This window comes from Saccopteryx leptura, chromosome 4, assembly GCF_036850995.1.
Source record: "Saccopteryx leptura isolate mSacLep1 chromosome 4, mSacLep1_pri_phased_curated, whole genome shotgun sequence".
Classification (NCBI taxonomy): domain Eukaryota; kingdom Metazoa; phylum Chordata; class Mammalia; order Chiroptera; family Emballonuridae; genus Saccopteryx; species Saccopteryx leptura.
Genome location: NC_089506.1, coordinates 170167485 through 170190187, shown reverse-complemented (window position 1 = coordinate 170190187; position 22703 = coordinate 170167485). Strand labels below are relative to the sequence as shown.

At 40.1% G+C, this 22703-nt stretch overlaps 1 protein-coding gene across 11 annotated transcripts in view; it reads right to left on the bottom strand.

Moving 5' to 3' along the window:
* APC (APC regulator of WNT signaling pathway) overlaps nucleotides 1-22703 on the bottom strand; it is a 150292-nt gene that overhangs the window by 14442 nt on the left and 113147 nt on the right. For 5 of the 11 annotated variants that reach the window (XM_066382007.1, XM_066382008.1, XM_066382009.1 and 2 more), the window contains 7 exons: nucleotides 14734-14832; nucleotides 11028-11406; nucleotides 8457-8552; nucleotides 6891-6944; nucleotides 2839-2978; nucleotides 2189-2266; nucleotides 1787-1903 (listed from right to left, as the gene is read on the bottom strand). In XM_066382007.1, coding sequence (XP_066238104.1) covers nucleotides 1787-1903; nucleotides 2189-2266; nucleotides 2839-2978; nucleotides 6891-6944; nucleotides 8457-8552; nucleotides 11028-11406; nucleotides 14734-14832 — 963 coding nt within the window. The remainder of the gene's footprint in view (nucleotides 1-1786; nucleotides 1904-2188; nucleotides 2267-2838; nucleotides 2979-6890; nucleotides 6945-8456; nucleotides 8553-11027; nucleotides 11407-14733; nucleotides 14833-22703) is intronic. The other 6 variants (XM_066382013.1, XM_066382014.1, XM_066382010.1 and 3 more) reach the window with 3 other exon arrangements.

The window sequence follows — 22703 nt, the reverse complement described above, 5'->3', positions numbered from 1 at the left end:
GCAACTACTGATTTGTTTTCTGTCATAAATTATTGCGTGTATCAATAGTCCATTCTTTTTATAACTGAATATTCCAATTTGGATATTTCATAATTCCATTTACCTGTTGATGGACATTAGAGTTATTTTTAGTTTTTGGCTACCACAAATAATATTGCTATGAACATCTGTGTAAGTGTGAATGTAAATTTTTGTTCCTCCTGGGTAAATATTTAAGAATTAAAATGTGTGTTGTAAGGAAAGTGTATGTTTAACTATTTAAAACAATGACAGATGTTCTCCAAAGTGGTTTTACCATTTCGCATTCCCACCAGCAGTATATGAGAACTCCAGCTGTTCAACATCCTTGACAAGCTTGGTCAATCTTTAAATTCTAGTCACTATATCACGTGTAACAGTATTTCATTGTAGTCTTAATTTATGTTTTCACTGATGACTAATGTTGGGTATCTTTTCCAATGGTGATTGAACACTCAAGTATCTTCTCTTCTGCAGCATCAGTACAAGTGTTCTGACAGTTCAGAGTTTCAAGGGTACTTTTATGCTCACCCTAAGTATATATGAATTGTGTCTTTAGAACCAATTATTTAGTTAAATATATTTATTTCAAATAATTTTTTGGTTGATTTTATTGGGTTTTCTAGGTATAAAATAACATAATTTAGCAAAAATGCATAAAGAAAGAAACAATAAAAAGCAAAACATTTTGCCTTCTCTGAAAAGAAAATTTTAAAGAAAAAATGTTGGCTGTAGGTGTAGGAAGCCCTGATTAGCTAAGAAGACTTGCGCAGTCCCAGTCAAATTTCAAGGTTTTTTTTTTTTTTTTTTTTTTTTTTGTATTTTTCTGAAGTTGGAAACGGGGAGGCAGTCAAACAGACTCCCGCATGAGCCCGACCGGATCCACCCAGCATGCTCACCAGGGGGCGATGCTCTGCCCATCTGGGGCATTGCTCTGTTGCAACCAGAGCCATTCTAGCACCTAAGGCAGAGGCCATGGAGCCATCCTCAGCGCTCCAGCAACTTTGCTCCAATGGAGCCTTGGCTGTGGGAGGGGAAGAGAGAGACAAAGAGGAAGGAGAGGGGGAGGGGTGAAGCAGATGGGCGCTTCTCCTGTGTGCCCTGGCCAGGAATCAAACCCGGGACTCCTGCACGCCAGGCCGACGCTCTACCATTGAGCCAACTGGCCAGGGCCCAAATTTCAAGTTTAATAATAATAAAAAAAAAGCTTAGTTCTTAAAATAGGTATCCCACCTGGACATATTTCCTTTAATAAACAATTATTTGGGAATTCCTCACTGTTGAGTCTGATCACTTCTTGTAAAGATGACCATGAAAATTTGAGGGCTTTGGGGCATTAAGATTTCAGTAGCATAGAGGCAACACTCTTATCAGTGATTCTCAGCAGGGGGTAATTCGGTCCCTCCTCCCTTTGGGGGACATTTGGTCATATCTGGAGACATTTTTGACTGTCACGAATGAGGGGAGGGTGTACTAACATCTAGTGGGCAAGGCAGGAATGCTGCTAGACATCCTACAAACTACACGTCAGTTCCCTCAAACAAAGAATTATCTTGGCCAAGATGTCAACAGTGCCAAATCTGAGAAATCCTGACTTACACTAGGCCACTGTACAACTTTTTCCATCTTAATACTTTAGAAGTTTGTAGTAGTAAGGATTGGTGAGATACACAGGTCAGGAATTAGGGAATGTCAATGGTGGAGAGAGTGGCAAAACAGTATCCAAAGATGAAATCCATATTACTGTACTAAATGTTTTTAAAGGTACCTTTTTCACTTCTAAAGCACATTCCATCAATGCCTTCACACTTCCAACTTCACGCAATGTCTTTTTACTATTTACATCTGCTCTCCAAGACAAATTTCTCAGAACACTTGCAATAACCTGCAAATAAATCAATTTTAGAATATTTATATATAAAATGATTGATACTAGCTGCATTTTTTGTTTTTAATGCTAGAGTAAGAGTAGAAATTAAGAAATTCCTACTAAATGCTACCATGGTGCCAAGAAGAATTCCTACAATATAATTCTTTTCCTTTATTCTGGTGTTAATGTAATTGTAATTTAAACATGACATACTAAATACTGAACCACAGCTTAAAATAATCTACATCAGGTGTTCACCAGCTGATGTCCTAGAAGAACACTGGAAATGCTAGGTAGTACCTGCTGTAAGTCCTCACTGTCAGATTTCAGCTGGGCCACCAGTGCTCTCATGCAGCCTTTCATGGAGCACAGTGTCGCCTGCAAGATCAGAGGCAGAACAGAGGGTCAGGAACAGGACAATTGCAGCTGTGTTTCATTGTTCACTACTGAAATTCAAACCCAGTTTTAATTGTCCCCATTTTAATTATATGATATATAGTATGTTACTCATAAAGTATCCAGAATCAGATTACATAAATGAAAGACAAATACTCTCCTAATCCTTTGTTATCTGTCCTTTTCGTTGGAAAATTGGAAAAATAAAGTGAATAAATAAGCAAAGGGTTTTAAAGTAAGGTCTCTTATTTGGATACAACTAATATATAACACCTGTACTGGTCATCAGGCTTTTCATATTTTTGCTCTCATTCCTAGGAACAGTGTTTAAAATGAGATTAAAGAAATCCACTACTGTGCTATATCTTTTGCTTTTATTTAATCATAAGAAACCAAATGAATAAAAAGATACTATGAGATATAAAGTACAAGTTTTTACTAGTTAGTGTTTTATGAGGAGAGTGACAAAAAGAAAATCAGTGAAAAGTAGTTTGTATGAAAGTAAACTAACTCATACCTGAGATGTTTTAAGAAATGAATCTTATAAAACATACCTTGTTAGCTACATCTCCAAAAGTCAAGTTTGTCAAAGCCATTCCAGCATATCGTCTTAATGTAATACTGTAGTGGTCATTAGTAAGCCCATACATTTCACAGTCCACTTGCAATAATTCTGCAATGGCCTGTAGTCCCCCTAATTTAAAAAGGGCAAGAAGAAAAGACAATAATCTAAAATAAAGCAAACTAGAACCAAGTTTATGATTTAAATACTAGGGGAAAAAATCTCAAAAATGAGACTATGTGGTTGAAATTTGTCTTTAGAATTACAACCTATAAAAACTGTTATAAAGGATTTCTGTGTGATACATTTACAAAGTAAAACTAACAACTATCCCATTTTTTGCCAGTTTCTCCACCCTCCAACCCTTGCCCTACGGAGTGAAATGAGCATTATGCTCTATTTACTACATATACACTGTATGTTGTCAATGATGGGGAAGGCTATTTCGTTTAACACTAGGTTTTCCTGAATATATGCAGAAAAAAAGTAACATTTTTATTAGGACTTTACACTCTTCATTGTTGCACACTGTAACTTAATTAATATTTATTACTTGCTTAATAATTACTTAGGAATACTGAAAGTTATAAATAAAACGTGCATGAAGCAAAGCTTCTATTTTTATGAAAAAGAATGATCTGTTCAACTTGCTACTAAGTTCTATAAAACTATCTATGTTTTTAAAAAATTTCTTACTTTTCTTTGATGGTCACAAGAATCAAATAGCAACTACAGCAGGATTTAGTATTTTCTTCCCCCCTGATTCCCACCATCGGGTAGACTCAACAATCCCCACAGTGGTCAACACTAGGAAGTCAAGGAGGAAAACAGTGACAAAGGAAAGGGAAGACAGAAGCAAAATGGTGAGAGTGAACAAAAAGAAAAATAAGAATGCATATGGAGGCTATTCAAAATATTATTCATCATCAACATTAATCATTATGGGAATGAGAATATTGTTTTGTCACAAAGAAGTGGCTTAGACAAAAAAAAGAAGGATGAATATAAACAGAAAAATTTTGGATACTCTTAAGTCTTAATGGTCAGTTCATTAATCTGAGAGAACCATATTTTAAAAATGATCCAGGGGGTCATTATGAAGAGAGATCTGCAAAATAGACTACGTTTTAATCCTGGGTCAAGAATTCCACGCCACGAGATTTAATTATAGGAAGATTTAAATAAATTTTTATGACCAGCAGAAATGACAGATGAGTTTGATAAATAAAAATTTATTTGGTTAAGGAAAATCCAAATCATATTAACAAAAATTTTCTCCAACTACCCATGATGGAAAAATATATAGCAGTGAAAAAAACAATCACTGTCTTTATGGAGCTTATACATTTAGACAAGATAGACACTGAACAACTAATTAAAGTGTGTTGGGCTGTGTAAGTTCAGGGCAAGATAACAGGCGGACTTAACTTAAACTGGACTGGAGGGATCAAGAAAAAGATTGGGAAAATAATGTTTGAGACTTAAATGATAAAGAAGTATAGTATATAAAAAGCTGGAGCAGGAATAATAAAGCATTTTAGGCAGACGAAAGCATGTGCAGGGCCCCTGGGCCTGAAATACACAGCATCAGCGTTACAAGATGAGGCTACAGAAAGGGGTCGAGGTCAAATCATGCAAGAGTTCATGTGTCACATTAAGGACTTCAAGCAGGGGAAGGAAAAAGTATAAGTGTTCTAAAGAGATTCTCATGGTGGTAAGGTGCAGAATAGGTTCTGACTGGAGGTTAGGAGATAAAACCAAGTACTACACAATAGAAGAGAAGATAGTGGCTTGAACTGGGGATGGAAAGAACAGTGACTCGATATACTTAAAAAACAGAATTAAAGTACTCAGTTACTAGATGTAAGAGATAAGGATAGAGTCATGGATGTCTTCTAGGATTCTGGCTTGAGCAACTCAGATGACTGAAATGCCATTTTTCTGAGAAACGAAACCCTGGAGAGATAGTGATCTGGGGACAGAGGGGATAACAATTTCAGTTGTGGCACATGAGTTAGAAATGTCTGTAAAACCATCCAAGTAGAGCTGTCAGAGGAGCAGTTTGATAATATTTAGAACTCAGGAGAGAGCACCTGGATTAAGATGTAAATTTGAAAATCACTGTAACTGAAGCCAGGGACTAGAGGATACTGCCTAGGGAGAAAGAAAGAGAGCCCTGGATAGAGCTTTGCGGAATTCCACCATGTGATACTTGTATGAAGGAGATGGAGCCAGTAAAAGAACTGAACGGTTTATTATTATTATTATTAAAGTGAGAGGCGGGAAGGAAGAGAGACAGACTCCCTCACAAGCCCCTACCGGGATCCACCCAGCAAGCCCTCTATGGGGCGATGCTCTGCCCATCTGGGGCCACTGCTCTGCTGCTCTGCAACCAGGCTATTTTAGCACCTCAGGTGGAGACCATGGTGCCATCCTTAGCACTAGGACCAACTTGCTTGAATGAGTCATGGCTGCAGGAGGAGGAAAGGGAGGAAAGGGGAGGAAGAAGGGAGAGAGAGAGAAAGAGAAAGATATGAGAGAGAGAAAGGGGGAAGGGGTGGAGGAGCAGATGGTCACTTCTTTTGTGTGCCCTGACCAGGAATTAAACCTAAGACTTCCACACACTGGGCCGAAGCTCTACCACTGAGCCAACCAGCCAGGGCCAGAACTGAGAGTTTTGACCCAGGAAATTCACCTGGGGCTGGTCACTGTTGACTTGTAGACAGTGGTCCTATGTACTGAAATGATCATCAAAATATTGAGCATTATAAAGCAGACTATCAATACCAAAACAAAACATACTATGCTTTGTGCCTAAGTAAAATCTTGCCTGGTGTAGCAATATCTGTGATAAAGATTCCAAGAAGGCACTAAATGAGCAAACAGTTGAGCACTCTTGTATGGAAAAACTAAAAATCTTAGCATTTGATTTTGCAAAAGAAATGAAGAAGGGTATGGCCAATCTGAACAAAACCATGAAGAACATGGCTAATAAAAAAAGAACATTGAAAAGAATTTAGGATATCAGATAAAAGAGAGAGCCCTTATGGTTTCAGGCAAATAAAAAATATGATGGAAATTCATGAATGTTAGAATAAATAACAGGGTTGCCTGAGAAAAATTAGAATATTTCAAGGTAGTGCAAAGATAATGAGCATATCATTCCATATTTTTTTAGTGCCTACATTAGAAAATAGGGGTCCAGATAAACCAAATACTACCCAGTATGTTATCTCATAATGTTATAGATAGTAGTGAACCAACAGATTCAGGTGACATTCAACAGAATCCTTAATTAAAAAAAAAAGATAACAGAAAGATGACATAATTTTTAAAGTTTGTATGTATGTGTGTATGTATAAACTTGGTTTAGCTAGTCACCATCAGCATAAAATGCCTCATTCTAAAATATATAAATATTAGGGGCCCAACATCAATATTCTGTCAATTGGTGGTTCACAAAATTTCCTAATCAGAAGAATTACCCGAGGCACTAATTAAATATGACTCCTAGATTCTCCCTCTGGAGACTGTTTTACTAAGCCTGCTTCCTACAGGGCAAGAGAACCTACTTGGTTAAACAAGTACTTCTATAGTGATCATTATGATCTGGTGTCAGAAACAAGGCGAATAAACCATGAGTTCTTTGCAAGTTAGGACTTTGTCTTAATCTTTTTTATATCTCGTGCCTAGCAAAGTTTCTGGCACAGAGTTAAGAATTAATAAATTAATAACACTAACGTTATAGTCTAAAACTTGCAGTATTAACAGGTGCAAACTTAGATGACCCTGATAGCTGTAGAATCTTATATGGACAAATGACAGTTCCAGCTGACTGGGCTTGGGGATTTCTCTTCACCTAGTTGGGACTTTTTTCCTCCCTATCTCTCACAGTCAGATACTTCATGGTACCTTACTCTATTTCTCCACAATCCACAAACCTTGTTCCAGTGCAAATTCGGAGGCTAGGAATGAGAAGAAGGTACTCCTCTGTGGCTATGTCCCCAGCAGTCACACCCCCAGAGGCCCCATCCTGCTCCTCACCTGAAAGCCCCTGCCCTAGCTCCTGTGATGAAATGCCCCGGGTAGCCTTTCTACCTGAAGAAGGAAGAGGAACAAATACTGAGTCTACGTTTTACTTTGAAATTCAGATGATTAATGTATCAGTCCTAGTCTACAGTTCATTGGAACACAGGGGCATTTATAGAAAAATCTTTGTGTTAGCTTAAAATTGGATTAATTTTCCTGTTTATTCAGTATTTTTATCCCCTTCCCATTATTGCTAGGATTTAAAAAACCCACCCAAACATAACTTTCACAAATGTTGAGACTATATTGAGGAGGGGAAAACTCATAAGATTACACTCAGTTCCACAGGAGGCTGAGAAAGGTGGTGGGGGAAAGAAAGAGAATCAGGTGGGCCAACTGCTAGGCCTGCAGGAAGAAAAGCGTGCTGAGGACAGTCCTGACATCAGAAGTGCATAGCCTCTTGAGTAATAACTCTCGAGGAGACAACACTCATTGTGGCTGTTCAGGTTCTCTGTTTAAGTTTCATGACCTTGTCACTTTAAAGATAAACGATGAATGATGATGATGCGGGTGACAGGAATACGAAGTGGGGGCGGGGATGCAATGTAACATAAACAGCACAAAAAGCCAGGGCACTGCTACACTAGATGGGAGCTCAGTGCATGGTCTTGCTTGTGGCACCACTAGAGATCCAGTTCACACGAGATGGCTCAACATGATGCAATTTATAAATGCCACATGTGCAAAATCAACCTAGAAATCAAAGAAAAGCCGTTACATGAAAAATGGGCTGCACAAATGCAGGTTATATAAAGATCAGAGTGTGTGATAACACAAAACCAAAATTAATGGAATGCTTCTGATTTAAATTAGAGCATAATGCTTTTCCACAGTAACCAATTTCAAAGATACCATGCTGTTTATCATGAAAATCCATTAAAGTATCAATAACCACAAGACAAATGAAAATGTTAGTATTTCCTTCTGGTGTCCATCAGAGCGACTGAGTTCAGGAATATGAAGCAGCTCCACATTAGAAAATAATTCAAATGACCCTTCCTGTCAACTACCACACAAGGTCTACCTTGGCGATAGGGGCAAGGAGTGGTCCATTCAGTAATTTTTCCTTTTAAAGGAATATTTTCAAAATATCAGTCACAGACTGGAAAAATTCTAGGAGGGTGGGGGGAGATGAAGGAGGGTAGAGGGCAGATTGATGGTGACTGAGGGAGACTTGACTTGGGGTGGTGAGCACACAATGGAATATTCAGGTGATGTGCTATACACCTGGGTACCTGAGACGTGTACAATTTTATTAACCATTGTCACCCCAATTAATTTTTTAAAAAGTTACTACAAAAAGAATTTTTCCAATCTATGACTCATATTTTGAAAATCAAAGTTAGCTAAGGGTAGCAGTTTCTGTCATTCAGTCTCTTTCCTTCTCTGGAAACCAGAGTATAATCATTTGCTACAGGGAGGAAGCAGCTGGTAATAGAAGTTAGTGGCCTTATATTCCATTTCAACAATGAAGAAATCTTTAGTATTCTTCTGTGGCATTAAGAAACACTTTTGTCTTACCAAGTTCATTCATTGCATGCCTATGCTCTTCATCAAATGAAAGTTTCATTAGAACACACACAGCAGGACAGATCTGATGCTCAACAGGAGCTGGCACTGAAAAATAAAATTGACATAAACCATAATGCTTTGTTTTTCTCAAAAGCAATGATGTTTATTATACTTAAAAAACTAACAGGGATCACTAATGCATAGTTTAATAGATCAAAAACTATTTGCTGAACAGAGAAATAAATATTACAAACATGAAAACGAAAATATGAGTATAGGACTTTTCTTGGTTCCATAAAAATGTTTACCACTCCTCTTCCATTGACAAAGGTCTCAGAATGAGTCCCTTGCAGGTTTATGCAATAACTCAAATAATTTACAATTATGTTTACTATATGAAAGAACAGTACCATTTTGGTATAAAACTGTTTCATTTTATTTATAATTTCTATTTAAACTATTGTCATGAGTGTACAAATATAGTAGAGAAATCTAGTACAAACCTAGTGAAGTTTATTTATTGCATTGACAAGATACTAGGCAGTAAACAAAAATTTAAAGAAATGTTACCCAAGAAAATGTACCTCTACATTTACTACAAAACTTGTTATCTGAAATAAAATTTAAAAAGCAAATCTAGCCTTAGCCAGTTGGCTCAGTGGTAGAGTGTTGGCCCGGCATGTGGAAGTCCTGGGTTTGAATTCTGGCCAGGGCATACAGGAAAAGTGACTGTCTGCTTCTCTACCCTTCCCTCTCTCTCTCTTCCCCTCCCACAGCCAAGGTTCCATTGGAGCAAAGTTGGCCTGGGCGCTGAGGATGGCTCCATGGCTTCTGCCTCATGTACTAGAATGACTCTGGTTGCAACGGAGCAACAGCCCAGATGGGCAGAGCATCACCCCCTAGTGGGTATGCTAGTAGATCCTGGTCAGGCACATGTGGGAGTCTGTCTCTGCCTCCCTGCTTCTCACTTCAGAAAAATACAAAAATAAAAATAAAATAAAAAGCAGATCTATTTTTCAGAAGGAATATTAATTTATTATATTTAACTTTAAAGAGGTTATCAAGAGCACAAAATGCTAGTCATTATTGTGAATAGCCAAAGAAAACAATATAGAAAAAGACAATGTTCTCCTAGTAAAGTATCTTACTAGTTTTCATCCCTAGGACACATAAAGAACTATTGCTCACAAAAATTAGGAGATATTTCAAAAATGAATACTAAGCATTGAAATATCCCCTAAGTTTTGTGAGCAGTATATTTCTTCTGTTTTCTTATCCTGGAAATTTTTTAGATTTTTAAAGTAAATTCAATTTTATAACTAAGTTTAAAAAAAGTCTGTTAAAGCTTCATAGGTAATGTTCTCACCATCACTCCCCTGCTGCTTCTCAAATCAGTAGGTTGACACAACAGTCCTTTCTGTGTGTGTGCATGCTCTTATCAGATGAAAGGAAGTTCTTACCTTATATACTTACTGCTTTTGGTTCTTGCTTTTGCTACAGGAATGAAGTAAGTTATGTCCCCAAGAGTCCCAATTCCCATGTTCCCTGCTCCTGGGGGAAAGGTTCCGTTGGCCAAGAATCCTTCCCTGAGCAAAGAGCTGGGTGGCTGATAACCCCCCACCCCAAACAAAAGGGGGCCACTGTCTGGAGCAGGATGGTACAATAGGAAAGGCACAGGGTTGAGAATCAGAAAATCTGGACTCTGTTCCTGGTTCCACCACTTACTAGCTGTGAGGCCACAGGCAACTCTTTTAGCCTTTCTGAGCCTGTTTCATCTGTAAAATGGAGATGATAATAACTTCCCCTCCTACTTCACAAGGTTGTTGTGAGGATCAGATAAAAACAAATATTTTTCTATGACAGTGCTTATATCACACTGCAATTATATACTTCTTCATGTCTTTCTCAAAAAAGAAGTTTCAAGCCCTGGCCCGTTGGCTCAGTGATAGTGCACTGGCCCAGTGTGTGGATGTCTCAGGTTCAATTCCCAGTCAGAGCACACACGAGAAGCAACCATCTGCTTCTCTACCCCTCCTACTCCCCCTTTTCTCTCTCTTCTTCTCCTGCAGCCACAGCTTGATTGGTTCAAGCGCATCATCCTGAGCACTGAGGATGGTTCTGTGGAGCCTCTATCTCAGGCACTGAAAATAGCTCGGTTGGGAGCATGGCCCCAGATGGGCTCTGTATCCATTAAGTAGTAATATACAAATATAAAAGATGATGGCTTAGTCACTATTAGCTGTAAAAACTTATGTAAAGTGATTGTGTTGAACTTCATGTATAAAATAAAAGAGATGGTCAACATAATTGTTTCAGTTCTTTTTAGATCTACTATCCTATGACCCTTTCAGTCTCTCTTCATTTCCTGTTCTTTTTTTTTTAGCTATAATACATAAAACATTTTTCTTAATTTTAGCCTTAAAATAGACTTAAGCTTTAAACTATGTTAGTAGTGTAGATGGCTAATAAACATTTTCCCTTCCTATTCATAAAGAAAACATACTAACTAAAAAAGTTTTTTTTTTTAAACTTACATTTGTTTTGTAACATGCGCTATGATGTACACTATAGGAAACGTACTTGGATTTTTGTCCTGGTCCATGCCTTGTTCGTGGGCTTCCTGCCACTCCCAACAGGTTTCACAGTAAGCTCGGATCTGTTCCAAAAGATGAAGGACTCGGATTTCACGCCTGCCTCTCTTGTCATCAGGCTGTGAGTGAATGATGTTGTGGAGTGCTGCACTGGCCCTGGCCCGAGCCTCTTTACTGCCCCGGGAATTTCCCAACAACACAGAGTCTTTGTCATTGCCATGTAAAAGCTGGATGAGGAGAGGAAGACATCCAGACTGTCGCATGGATATACAGCTGTCTTGGGAGCTAGACATAGCTAGCAAAGTTCGTGACATATCATCCTTATCATGAGTACCAAGCATTGACAATAATGAATACACCATTTCCACCTGTGGGCCAAATGAGTTTAGAAACACAATTATGACTTTAATATCCAAAAGCCAATACCAATGAAGTGATGAATGGGATATTTATTGTAACTCATTAAAAAAAAAAACCCTTTCCAGGATGAAGTAATGAATATTGTTTCAAAATCTATGTAATCATCACCAATTTGTTTATATGAGTAAGTAGCAGTGGTAGTATACAGTGCTGAAAATAAGTAGGTTCTTACATACTTAAAGTGCTGTTTATTTGGATAAGCTGGTGATAATCCATTGATTATAATGAATGAAAACCAATTAACCACTTATATCCATGGAGAGTAATGTATCTATCTAAATTCTTTGCACAATTAAACATTTTATTTTACTTCTTTTACTCTACAACTATAATTAATAAAAATAAAACACTTTCAACAATCATTACTTAACTAAGTACTAGTTCTCAGCAATCACTAAACCTCACTGGATTTTAACAGCATTGTAAAAACTGTAAGATTTCTTCCTTACACATATAAAAATATTTTGTCATAAAAAGAAGGATGCCATGATCACATAGAGTACAAAGCCAGGATTCTTACACAATTTTTTAAAGCAACTGCTAAGCATCAATTACCCTGTGAAAGTAAAGTCTAAGGATTTACTTAGAAGCCAATTAGAAACAGGAAACAGTACTGTTATCTTGGACTGTGACCAGCTTCATTTTAAAGCTATTGCATAAGGAATGTGTCAGGTCTATAAATCAGTGGTTCTTAACTCTTAGTAATGCTTTGGAGACATTTTTGGTTGTCACAATTGCAGGATGAAGTGCTATGGTGTCTAGTGGGCAGAGACCAGAGATGCTCCTTAATATACTACAATGCAACAAAGAATTATCCAGCCCATAGGACTCAGACTGAGGAACTTGACTCTAACTGTGTAAACATACCCTACTCTTATATTAAACATTTCAGGAGGCTGTGTAGAACTTGATAAATGGGCTTTCAAATTCTGGCTCCACCACTTATGAGTAAGCTGTGTGACACAAGTTATCTGATTTTTTTGAGCCTGTTTTCTCAATTGCAAAATGGAGGAATTTACCTCCTAGGGTTTTCTGTGAAGATTAAATAAAGTAATACATATGCAGGGTTGCAGCTGGCATTCAAAAATGTAGAAAGGCTTTTTATTTTTATAAGCGAGAGAGATAGAGAGAGAGGGAGACAGGTTGGGAGAGAGATGAGAAGCATCAATCCTTCATTGTGGCACCTCAGTTGGTTCATTGATTGCTTTCTCATATGTGCCTTGACCTGGGGGCTCCAGCAAAATGAGTGATCCCTTGCTCAAGCCAGCGACCCTGGACTCAAGCTAGTGACCTTTGGGTTAAAACCTGCAACAATGCTGTCATGTCTATGATCCTACTCTCAAGCTGGAGACCCTGCACTGAAGCTGGTGAGCCCACGCTCAAGATGGAGACTTCAGGGTTTTTAATGTGGGTTCTCAGCATCCTAGTCGGATGCTCTATTCACTGTGCTATACCGCCTGGTCAGGCCAGGAAGGTCTTAATATCATGCATAAATTACTTCAAAAGGAAAAGGTATTCTTGCTGCCAGTGTTCACACAACAGTAATGTTGAATATTAGAGACTTTCTTTATAGTAAAAATTATGTATTGATGTTGGATAGATCTGGGGATGAATTTCAATTTAATCACATAGCTGCCTGAATCTTTTTGTATTAGTTTTCTCATTTAAAAAAGAGAAACAAGAATATCTCACAGGGTTTTTGAGAAGATAACAGATCATATACATACAACTTTTAGCACAGTTACTAGCATTCCAGTGATCCTAAGAACTGGCTAATGTGAGTTATTAAAAGAATTATGTCTTATATTAACAATAGCATGGACTAGTCTAAAAATTATTTTTTAAATCAACATTAGGTATTTCAGTAATGCTGTTCCTAAGAGCCATTATATTATTAAAATAAAGAGTATATAAAGTATGCTATGAAAACAGTTAATGGAATTAAAGGTCTACCAGAAAGTTCTGTCCATTTTTGGAATAAAACAAAATACAAATTTTTCTTACCGTCAATAAACTTTATTAAATAATATAATTGCCATTATTATTAATGATTTCTTGCCAGTGTGAGGGCAATTTGTATATCTCATTTTTAAAAAATGTTTTATATTTTGATGCAAAAAATTGAACCAGTGCTTGTTTGATATCTTCTTCATTTTTGAATTTTTTGCCCTTCAAAAAATTTTGTAAAGACAAAAACAAGTGATAGTCGGAGGGTGCTAAGTCCGGGGAATATGGTGGATGCGACAGACATGCTTCTGTAGCATTTCTTCCTTGTTGAAATTCGTAAAAATTACAGTGGCGTAAATGAACTTTATCAGTAGCTATGGGTACACTATCACTTCACACATAAGACTAATGTGAATCAACTTTGTTTTAGTTAGTTTGCTACGTCAGTATGTATACATTAAGTGATAAAAATAGAGAGGCACACATGCGCCAAATAAACGTGCTTACATGTCGAAACTTGTGATAGAAACGGACAGAACTTTCCGGTAGACCTTATATTTAGAAATAATGAAAAAATATTGTTTGGTAATATCAGAATTTCATTCTTTGTCAATATAATATTAAAGTTTCTGGCTTTAAAACAATAAAAAAAATTTCTTTTCGAACATGCTATACCCAAGTTCTAAGATATTTATAAACATCTGAGAGACCCTAAGAAAGCTGACTTACCAGCACTGGATAACACTGAATTTCAATAATTTTCCCATCTACTCAAATATTTTGCAGGCTCTATGCTAGGTGCAGCAAACAATACACAGAAAACAGTTCCTGTTTTCCAAAAGAGCTTCATGAAAATTGGTGATTCAAAGGAGGTAGAAAGACCAAGTGAGGAAACAAGAGGACCATGGGACTCAGAAATGGTTGTGTAAGAAGAAAAGACAGAAGAGTTCCGAAGGCGGCTAAGGTTTGACAGCCGTGGTGAGGTGACATGCAGGGAGATGTGTGCAGGCAAAGCATGGAGGCAGCAAGTCACAGGAGAGAGAGCTCAGCAAGTAAGCCAGTGAGGCTGGAGCTTAGGGTCACTGCAGAGAAGTTTCTATGGCTGAAAAAAGAAAAAAATAACTAGCTAATTTGGCCCTTTTAATAATACTTATTTTCCCTTTGTCTTTGCTTCTTTGTATAAGAAGATATCATTTCTTTAAGAGACTATGATAATGGAATCAAAATTCTCCTCTATGTAAAAGATGAAGAAAATGTTTTTAGTGACTTATCTACAGATACTAGAGAAGTACCCATTGTATTAGTGACCAGGTTTATAATCTTGTTACCTTGGTTCCCAGATGACTTGTCAGCCTTCGAGGAGCAGAATGTGTGCTACTAGAACTTAAAACACTGGCTGTCTCATGATCCATTCGTATTGTCGAACCCTAGAAGTTAAGCAAATTATAGATAGTGTAATTTAGATTGTAGACAACTACAGCTAGCTTCATGTTAAGGCACTCTTTAGGGTAGACAGCTAAATATACCATTAAAAGTGTAAACACTATAACTGCTCAAAATAATTTTTTTACCTACAAATTTATTAAGTTTTTTTTTTTTTTTTTTTCATTTTTCTGAAGCTGGAAACGGGGAGAGACAGTCAGACAGACTCCCGCATGCGCCCGACCGGGATCCACCCAGCACGCCCAGCAGGGGCGACGCTCTGCCCACCAGGAGGCGATGCTCTGCCCATCTTGGGCGTCGCCATATTGCGACCAGAGCCACTCTAGCGCCTGAGGCAGAGGCAAAGGAGCCATCCCCAGCGCCCGGGCCATCTTTGCTCCAATGGAGCCTTGGCTGCGGGAGGGGAAGAGAGAGACAGAGAGGAAATGGGCGCTTCTCCTGTGTGCCCTGGCCGGGAATCGAACCCGGGTCCTCCGCACGCTAGGCCGACGCTCTACCACTGAGCCAACCGGCCAGGGCCTATTAAGTAAAGTTTTGAGAAAAACTGAAGAAAAGGAGATCTGTTGCAAAAGCCAGTTAAACTACATTACAGAAGTAACCAAACACTGAAGAAATCCTGTGAAATTACTTTTTCATAGATCCAAAGACATGCAATTACATTCAGTTACATATAAATGGATCAATAGAGAGCTCCATTGATTGATGAACTGCTCTAAATTAATGCAAAACTGACTGAATTCAGTATAGTCCAGTTCTCTGGGAGCTCACAGTAGGAGAACTTGAAAAAAATTTTTTTTTTCTTTTCCAACCGAGAGGAGGAGAGATAAGACTCCTGCCTGTGCTCCAACTGGGATACACTTGGCAACCCACATCTGGGGCCTATCCTCTGCCCATCTGGGGCCATGCTCCCAACTGAGCTATTTTTAGTGCCTTAGGCTGAGGCTCCACAGAGACATACTCAGCGCCTGGGCCGATGCGTTTGAACCAATCAAGCCATGGCTGCAGGAGAGAGGGGGAGAGAGAGAGAGAGAGAGAGAGAGAGAGAGAGAGAGAGAGAAAGAGAGAGAGAGAGAGAGAGAAAGAGAAGGGGAGGGGTGGAGAGGCAGATGGTTGCTTCTTATGTGTGCCCTGACCGAGAATTGAGCCTGGGACATCCACACTCCAGGCCAACACTCTACCACTGAGCCAACTAGCCAGGGCCTGAAACTTCTTTTTGCGAAAGACATGAAAAAATAAGTAACTGCAGTGTGATATAAGCACTATCATAGAAGAATATATAAAATTCAGAGGGGGAAGTGGAAGAAACAACTACCTGCTTAGAAACTATTAAAGCCTGCATAAAATGTAACATTTAAGATAGGCCTTGAACTTTGGGGTTAAGGAGAGTATGGAGTATTCCAGTTTACAGTGAAAAGGATACAAGGTATACAGCAGGAGATAAAGGTTACATTCATTTAATTAAGTAACTCAGGTTCTATTCTCTGTCAGGGCACACAGGAGAAGCGACCACCTGCTTCTTCCCACTCCTACTTCTCTCTTTCTTTCTCCTCTCCTCCTGCAGTCATGGCTTGCTTGATTTTAGTATGTTGACCTGGGCGCTAAGGATGGCTCTGTGGAGCCTCTGCTTCAGGTGCTAAAAATAGCTTGGTTATGAGGGCCCCAGATGGGCAGAACATTGGCCTCAGACAGGGGTTGCCAGGTGGATCATGGTCAGGTTGTATGTGGGAGTCTGTCTCACTATCTCTTCTCCTCTTACTTAAAAAATTAAGTATCTCATGTGTCGTTTTAATGTCGCTTTTGGCCCTGGCTGGTTTGCTCAGTGGATAGAGCATTGGCCTAGTGTATGAACATCCCAGGTTTGACTCCCAGTCAGGGCACATAGGAGAAGAAACCATTTGCTCCTCTCCCTTTTCCTCTCCCACAGGCTATGGCTCAGTTGGTTCAAGTGTCAGCAGGGCCACTGAGGATAGCTAGTTGTGGTCCAAGTGGCAGCCCCAGGTACTAAAAACAGCTCGGTTGCGAGCATGGCCCCAGATGGGCAGAGCATCAGTCCCAGACAGCGGCTGCACAATGGTTCAGAACGAATCAGTATCTCTGAACGTAACCCATTGCCCTAAAGTTTGGAATCAACAGATCTTGTAATTTATGACACATTTAAAACTTCCCTATTAGGCCCTGGTCAGTTAGCTCAGTCAGTTAAGACTGTTGTCCCAAAACAACAAGGTTGGGGGTTCAATTCCCGGTCAGGGCACACATGGGAAGCAGCCAATGAGTGCACAACTGAGTGGAACAACAAATGAATGTTTCTCTTTCCTCTCCCCTCTCTCTCTTCCTCTCTCCGTCCCTCTGAAAATAAACCCTGGCCAGTTGGCTGGGAGTCCTTCTAGAGCCAGAGGTTGCTGGTTGGATTTCTGGTCACAGTACACACAGGAGCAGCTCCATGTTCCTGTCTCTCTCTCTCTGCCTCTCTCAAAAAACAAACAAACAAAAAACCTTCCTTGTTAGCCAGCAATCTTTACTGTTCATCTGCTAACTTCCGCTGGTAGACAATATAGAATATTGTTAACAAGCATTCCTAACTGATTAGTCAGCACTGAAGTACTAATATTAAATACTAATAATCTGACAATTAGATACTCTTACAGAGATTTCTGAATTTGTTATAACAAGTCCTTAAATAGATAATACTTTTATAAAGCTCATTTTTAAAAACACTGCTGAGAATTTCCATAGAAGTCAAATTACAAGCCAAGGTTATTTTTTTTCTGTCCAGTCTATAAAAGCATATTTTACTATCATTCACAATAACATTTTAAAGAGAAAATTACTTTGCAAATTTAATTGTAAAAGTTTTAAAACATTGTAAATGTAAAACTCATTTAATTGTATGCTTAAAATGGATATATTTTATTGTATGCTAATCTTTCCTTAATCAAGATTATTTTAAGAAGTGCCAACTTGAGAAGTCTTTTTTTTTTCTTTTTTGGTATTTTTCTGAAGTTGGAAACAGGGAGGCAGTCAGACAGACTCCCGCATGTGCCCAACCGGGATCCACCCGGCATGCCCACCAGGGGGGCGATGCTCTGCCCATCCGGGGCATTGCTCTGTTGCAACCAGAGCCATTCTAGCGCCTGAGGCAGAGGCCATAGAGCCATCCTCAGTGCCTGGGCCAACCTTGCTCCAATGGAGCCTTGGCTGCGGGAGGGGAAGAGAGAGACAGAGAGGAAGGAGAGGGGGAGGGGTGAAGAAGCAGATGGGCGCTTCTCCTGTGTGCCCTGGCCAGGAATCGAACCTGGGACTCCTGCACGCCAGGCCAATGCTCCACCACTGAGCCAACCGGCCAGGGCGGAGAAGTCTTTTTAATGTCTCCACATATAAAAGCATGAAGACCCAATTATGTTCACTCACATAGGGAAATCTAGAGTTGGAGTAAAAATACTAGTACAGAGTCCCTGAGGGTCTACCCTTTCTAGTCTCTACTCTCTTTGTAGGTTTGGATGCTTTATACTGATTGGTTCTCTAGGCCCTAGAGTCTAGGGATACATCTCTATTTGGAGTAGTTAGTTAGCACTCCTCAGAGCAGGGAGAAAGCGCAGCAGAGACAGACTCATCCTGCATTTCTTCTCACTGCCACCAGCCACTGGGTGCTTTTAAAATGATTGTTCAATTCATATACAACCACATAGCAATATTTACTGAGCTTCTACTACTTTCAAGGTATACTGTTAGTCACGAGGAATCTAACTGAAAACAGTTCCACCTTTACTGCACAGAAAGTCTTGAGGTGGAGGTCAACATGTAAACGCACAGTGGTAAATGCTTTGACAGAGGGCATGTGAACATAAAGGAAGGGCATATACTCAGTCTTGGGAGTACAGGGAGGGCTTCCTAGAAAAAGTGTTACCTGACTTTAGATTTGAACTATGGAGAGTTTAGCCAACAAAAAGAAGGATTAGTCACAGGGCAGCCCAGGCAGAAGCATAAGCAAAGGTCAGAAAGAACATGTGTGTGTGTGTGTGTGTGTGGAGAGAGGGAGAGAGAAAGAGAGAGAGAGGGAAGGAAAGAGAGAGAGGGAGAGAAGCCTGGATATAAAATGCTTATTCTGGTCCCAGAAAGAGAGAGAAAGAGAGAGAGGGAGGAGAGAAAGAGAGAGGGACAGAGGCCTGGATATAAAAAGCTTATTCTGATTCCAGGATGAGGCCTGCCTTGGTCTTCAGTAGAAGGGGAATGACTCCTTATCCTGAAGTGAACACACCATTTTTATTTTTACTGTTTGTGTAGGCAGGCTCTAACACACCCACTAATGACCCTTGTCTCTTGGTATTCATGCCCTCTATCCTCTCCTTTTGAGAATGAGCTAGATTTAATGACTGGCTTCTAGTGACAGTATGCTGCAAAGGGGATGAGAAATCACTTCTAGAATAATATAACAAGGACTGGCTTCCATCTTGAGCACCCTCTTTTGTTCTGAGTGAAGCCAGCTACAATGTTATGAAGTGCCCTTTGGAAAGGCCCAGGTGGCAAGAAACTGGCATCTCTGGCCAACAGCCAGTAAGGACATGAGGCCTACCAAAAACCATATGAGTAAGCTGAGAAGCAGAACTTCCCCTAGTCAAAACTGGAGATGACTGTAGCCCTAGCCAACATCTTGATTGCATCCTTGTGAGAGACCGTCAAGAGGGACTCAGCTACAGAAACTAAATGTTTTTTTTTTTTTTTGTATAAGCTGCTAAAGTCTGTTGTTTTAAGCTCCTAAATGTGTTAAGCAGCAACAGATAATACACTACATGAAACAAAAGAGAAACTAGCCTGACCAGGCAGTAGCACAGTGGATAGAGTGTCGGACTTGGATGTGGAGGACTCGGGTTCCAAACCCAGAGGTCCCTGGCTTGAACACGGGCTCATCCCGCTTGAGCACAGGCTCACCAGCTTGAGCGCGGGGTAGCTGGCTTGGGCGTGGGATCATAGACATGATCCTGTGGTCGCTGGCTTGAGCCTAAATGTCACTTGCTCTGCTGTAGCACCCCCGTCAAGGCACATAAGAGAAAGCAATCACTGAACAAATAAGGAGCTGCAACGAAGAACTGATGCTTCTCATCTCTCTCCCTACCTGTCTCTGTCCCTCTGTCAACAAACAAACAAACAAACAAACCAAAACCCTATTTCCACAATAAGCTGTTCCTGACATTGACCTCAGTGTGGACATGAAATCTTTAAGCTTCAGTCTTAGTATTTCCCTGTACAGTTCCTTAATTGTGGGACACTCCCCCCCCCCCCCAGCTAGAAATCCAGATGCCTTTATTAAATGGAGACATCAAAAGAACATTTCCGTGCCCACATTCACTGTAAGTCTAGAACTTGGGCCTTGAGAATGTTTCCCGGGCCCCTTTATTATGGCTAGACCTTAGCCAGTATCTTTCAGAAAGAAAGATGTTTCTTTACCACAAGAATTGGTAACTTCATAAAAAGCATTTCCTGCCCAACTCATGACTAAATTCTGAAAAAACGTGAGTGTAATTAACTCTCACAACTTCAAAACCTATTAAAATCAGTCATGATGCATATTCCTTGAATCGGCCTTACTCACTGTCCAAAGATATACTGTACTTTTTGCTCCATAAGATGCACCCCCCCCCCCCAAAGTGGAGAGAAAAATGCCCATGCGTCTTATGGAGCAAAAAATACGTTATTTTATTAAATATTTTAACACACCATTTGGTTCAGAATATTTTTTTTCTTATTTTCCTCCTTAAAACCTTAGGTGTGTCTTATGGTCAGGTGCATCTTATGGAGCAAAAAATACGGTAAGTTCTTTATCATTCCTGACTCTCAGCCCTAAAATGTGTGAGACCCTACTTCTCATTGCTCTCTTTCCTTTCTAACTTTACTTGTGGAATTTAGGTTCCACGCTTCATAGATACCCCCACATCTTCAGCTTTTTACTTAATGCTCCTTTTACTCCTGGCCTGAACTGAAACCTCGCTCTCATAGGACACCACTTCCCCTATAGCTCTCTTTCCCACACTGCACATACTTCGGACTCAGGGGTAGCACAAGCCTGTTTTCCTCACTCTTACATACCACTTTGAAACCATTACTCCTCCACTTTGTTGTAATAGTTTCAAATTTTGTGTTATAATCTACCTTTCCCCTTCTCCAGTGTTATCATCTACTAATGTCCCAATCACTATCCTCAATCATTAAAGACTTTGGTTCAAGGGTTACTAACTTTCTTTAATCCTTTGAGTAGAGAGTCTTTTTCATGCTCACTGACCCTCTGGAGTGAGTTTTTTTCCCAAAAAATGAAACTAGTTCCAGTTATAGTTTTATTAATTTAAAATCATGTTTGATAACCAATTTATGGAAACAAGAAGAACATACATTTGCCTTTTTTTTTTTTTTTGTATTTTTCTGAAGCTGGAAAGGGGAGAGACAGTCAGACAGACTCCCGCATGCGCCCGACAGGGATCAACCCAGCACGCCCACCAGGGGCGACGCTCTGCCGCGACCAGAGCCACTCTAGCGCCTGGGGCAGAGGCCAAAGAGCCATCCCCAGCGCCCGGGCCATCTTTGCTCCAATGGAGCCTTGGCTGCGGGAGGGGAAGAGAGAGACAGAGAGGAAGGAGGGGGTGGGGGTGGAGAAGCAAATGGGCGCTTCTCCTATGTGCCCTGGCCGGGAATCGAACCCGGGTCCCCCGCATGCCAGGCCGACGCTCTACCGCTGAGCCAACCAGCCAGGGCCAAGTACATACATTTGCCTTTTTTTAGTGTTGCCTTACACATGTACGATCGTACTCTGGATGGGCAGAATACATGACCATGTACATGAATGTACATACTACTCAAAGGGTTAACTTCAATTACTGCAATCACTGAGTAAGTTTAACATCTTGCACATGACCCATTCAAAACCCTAGCCTCTCAGTTCTCTGATTTCTTCGTCAATGATTTTTCTCCTCTACTCCATTTTAGCCATTGACATCCATGGCCATATTCTGGACCATTTTGCATTACATGAAAATGTACCACCTCTGAATAATGCTTATCTATGAATAATTTACTTATCCTGTTGTATCTCTGACAGCCTCTTCATTTATCAATCTCCTTTAATCTTTCCCAAGAAAGCCTCTTTGAAATGACTGGAGTAACCAGTGCATGAATCTCTCTATATATTCCAATTTGGATTTCTTGTGGTTTATCACTTCCATAATTCTCTTGCTAGTTTTCAAAGTTTTGCTTCACAGTTATTCCATCTCACCTGCTGGGAAATACTGCAATTATAGATGAATCCAATTATGTGTTTTCTCTACACTTCGATATGAATTCTGAGACATATTTGAGGATTTTTTTTTTTTTTGTATTTTTCTGAAGCTGGAAACAGGGAGAGACAGTCAGACTCCCGCATGTGCCCGACCGGGATCCACCCGGTACGCCCACCAGGGGCGACGCTCTGCCCACCAGGGGGCGATGCTCTGCCCCTCCGGGGCGTCGCTCTGCCACGGCCAGAGCCACTCTAGCGCCTGGGGCAGAGGCCAAGGAGCCATCCCCAGCGCCCGGGCCATCTTTGCTCCAATGGAGCCTTGGCTGCGGGAGGGGAAGAGAGAGACAGAGAGGAAGGAGGGGGGGGGGTGGAGAAGCAAATGGGCGCTTCTCCTATGTGCCCTGGCCGGGAATCGAACTCGGGTCCCCCACACGCCAGGCCGACGCTCTACCACTGAGCCAACTGGCCAGGGCCTTTGAGGAATTTTACCACATGAGAAAAATCATACAATTCTCCAGCATGCTGCCCATATAACATGATGGTCACCTATACACCTAGGCCTTTAATATTGCACCTGTAATCCTTGTGTATCCC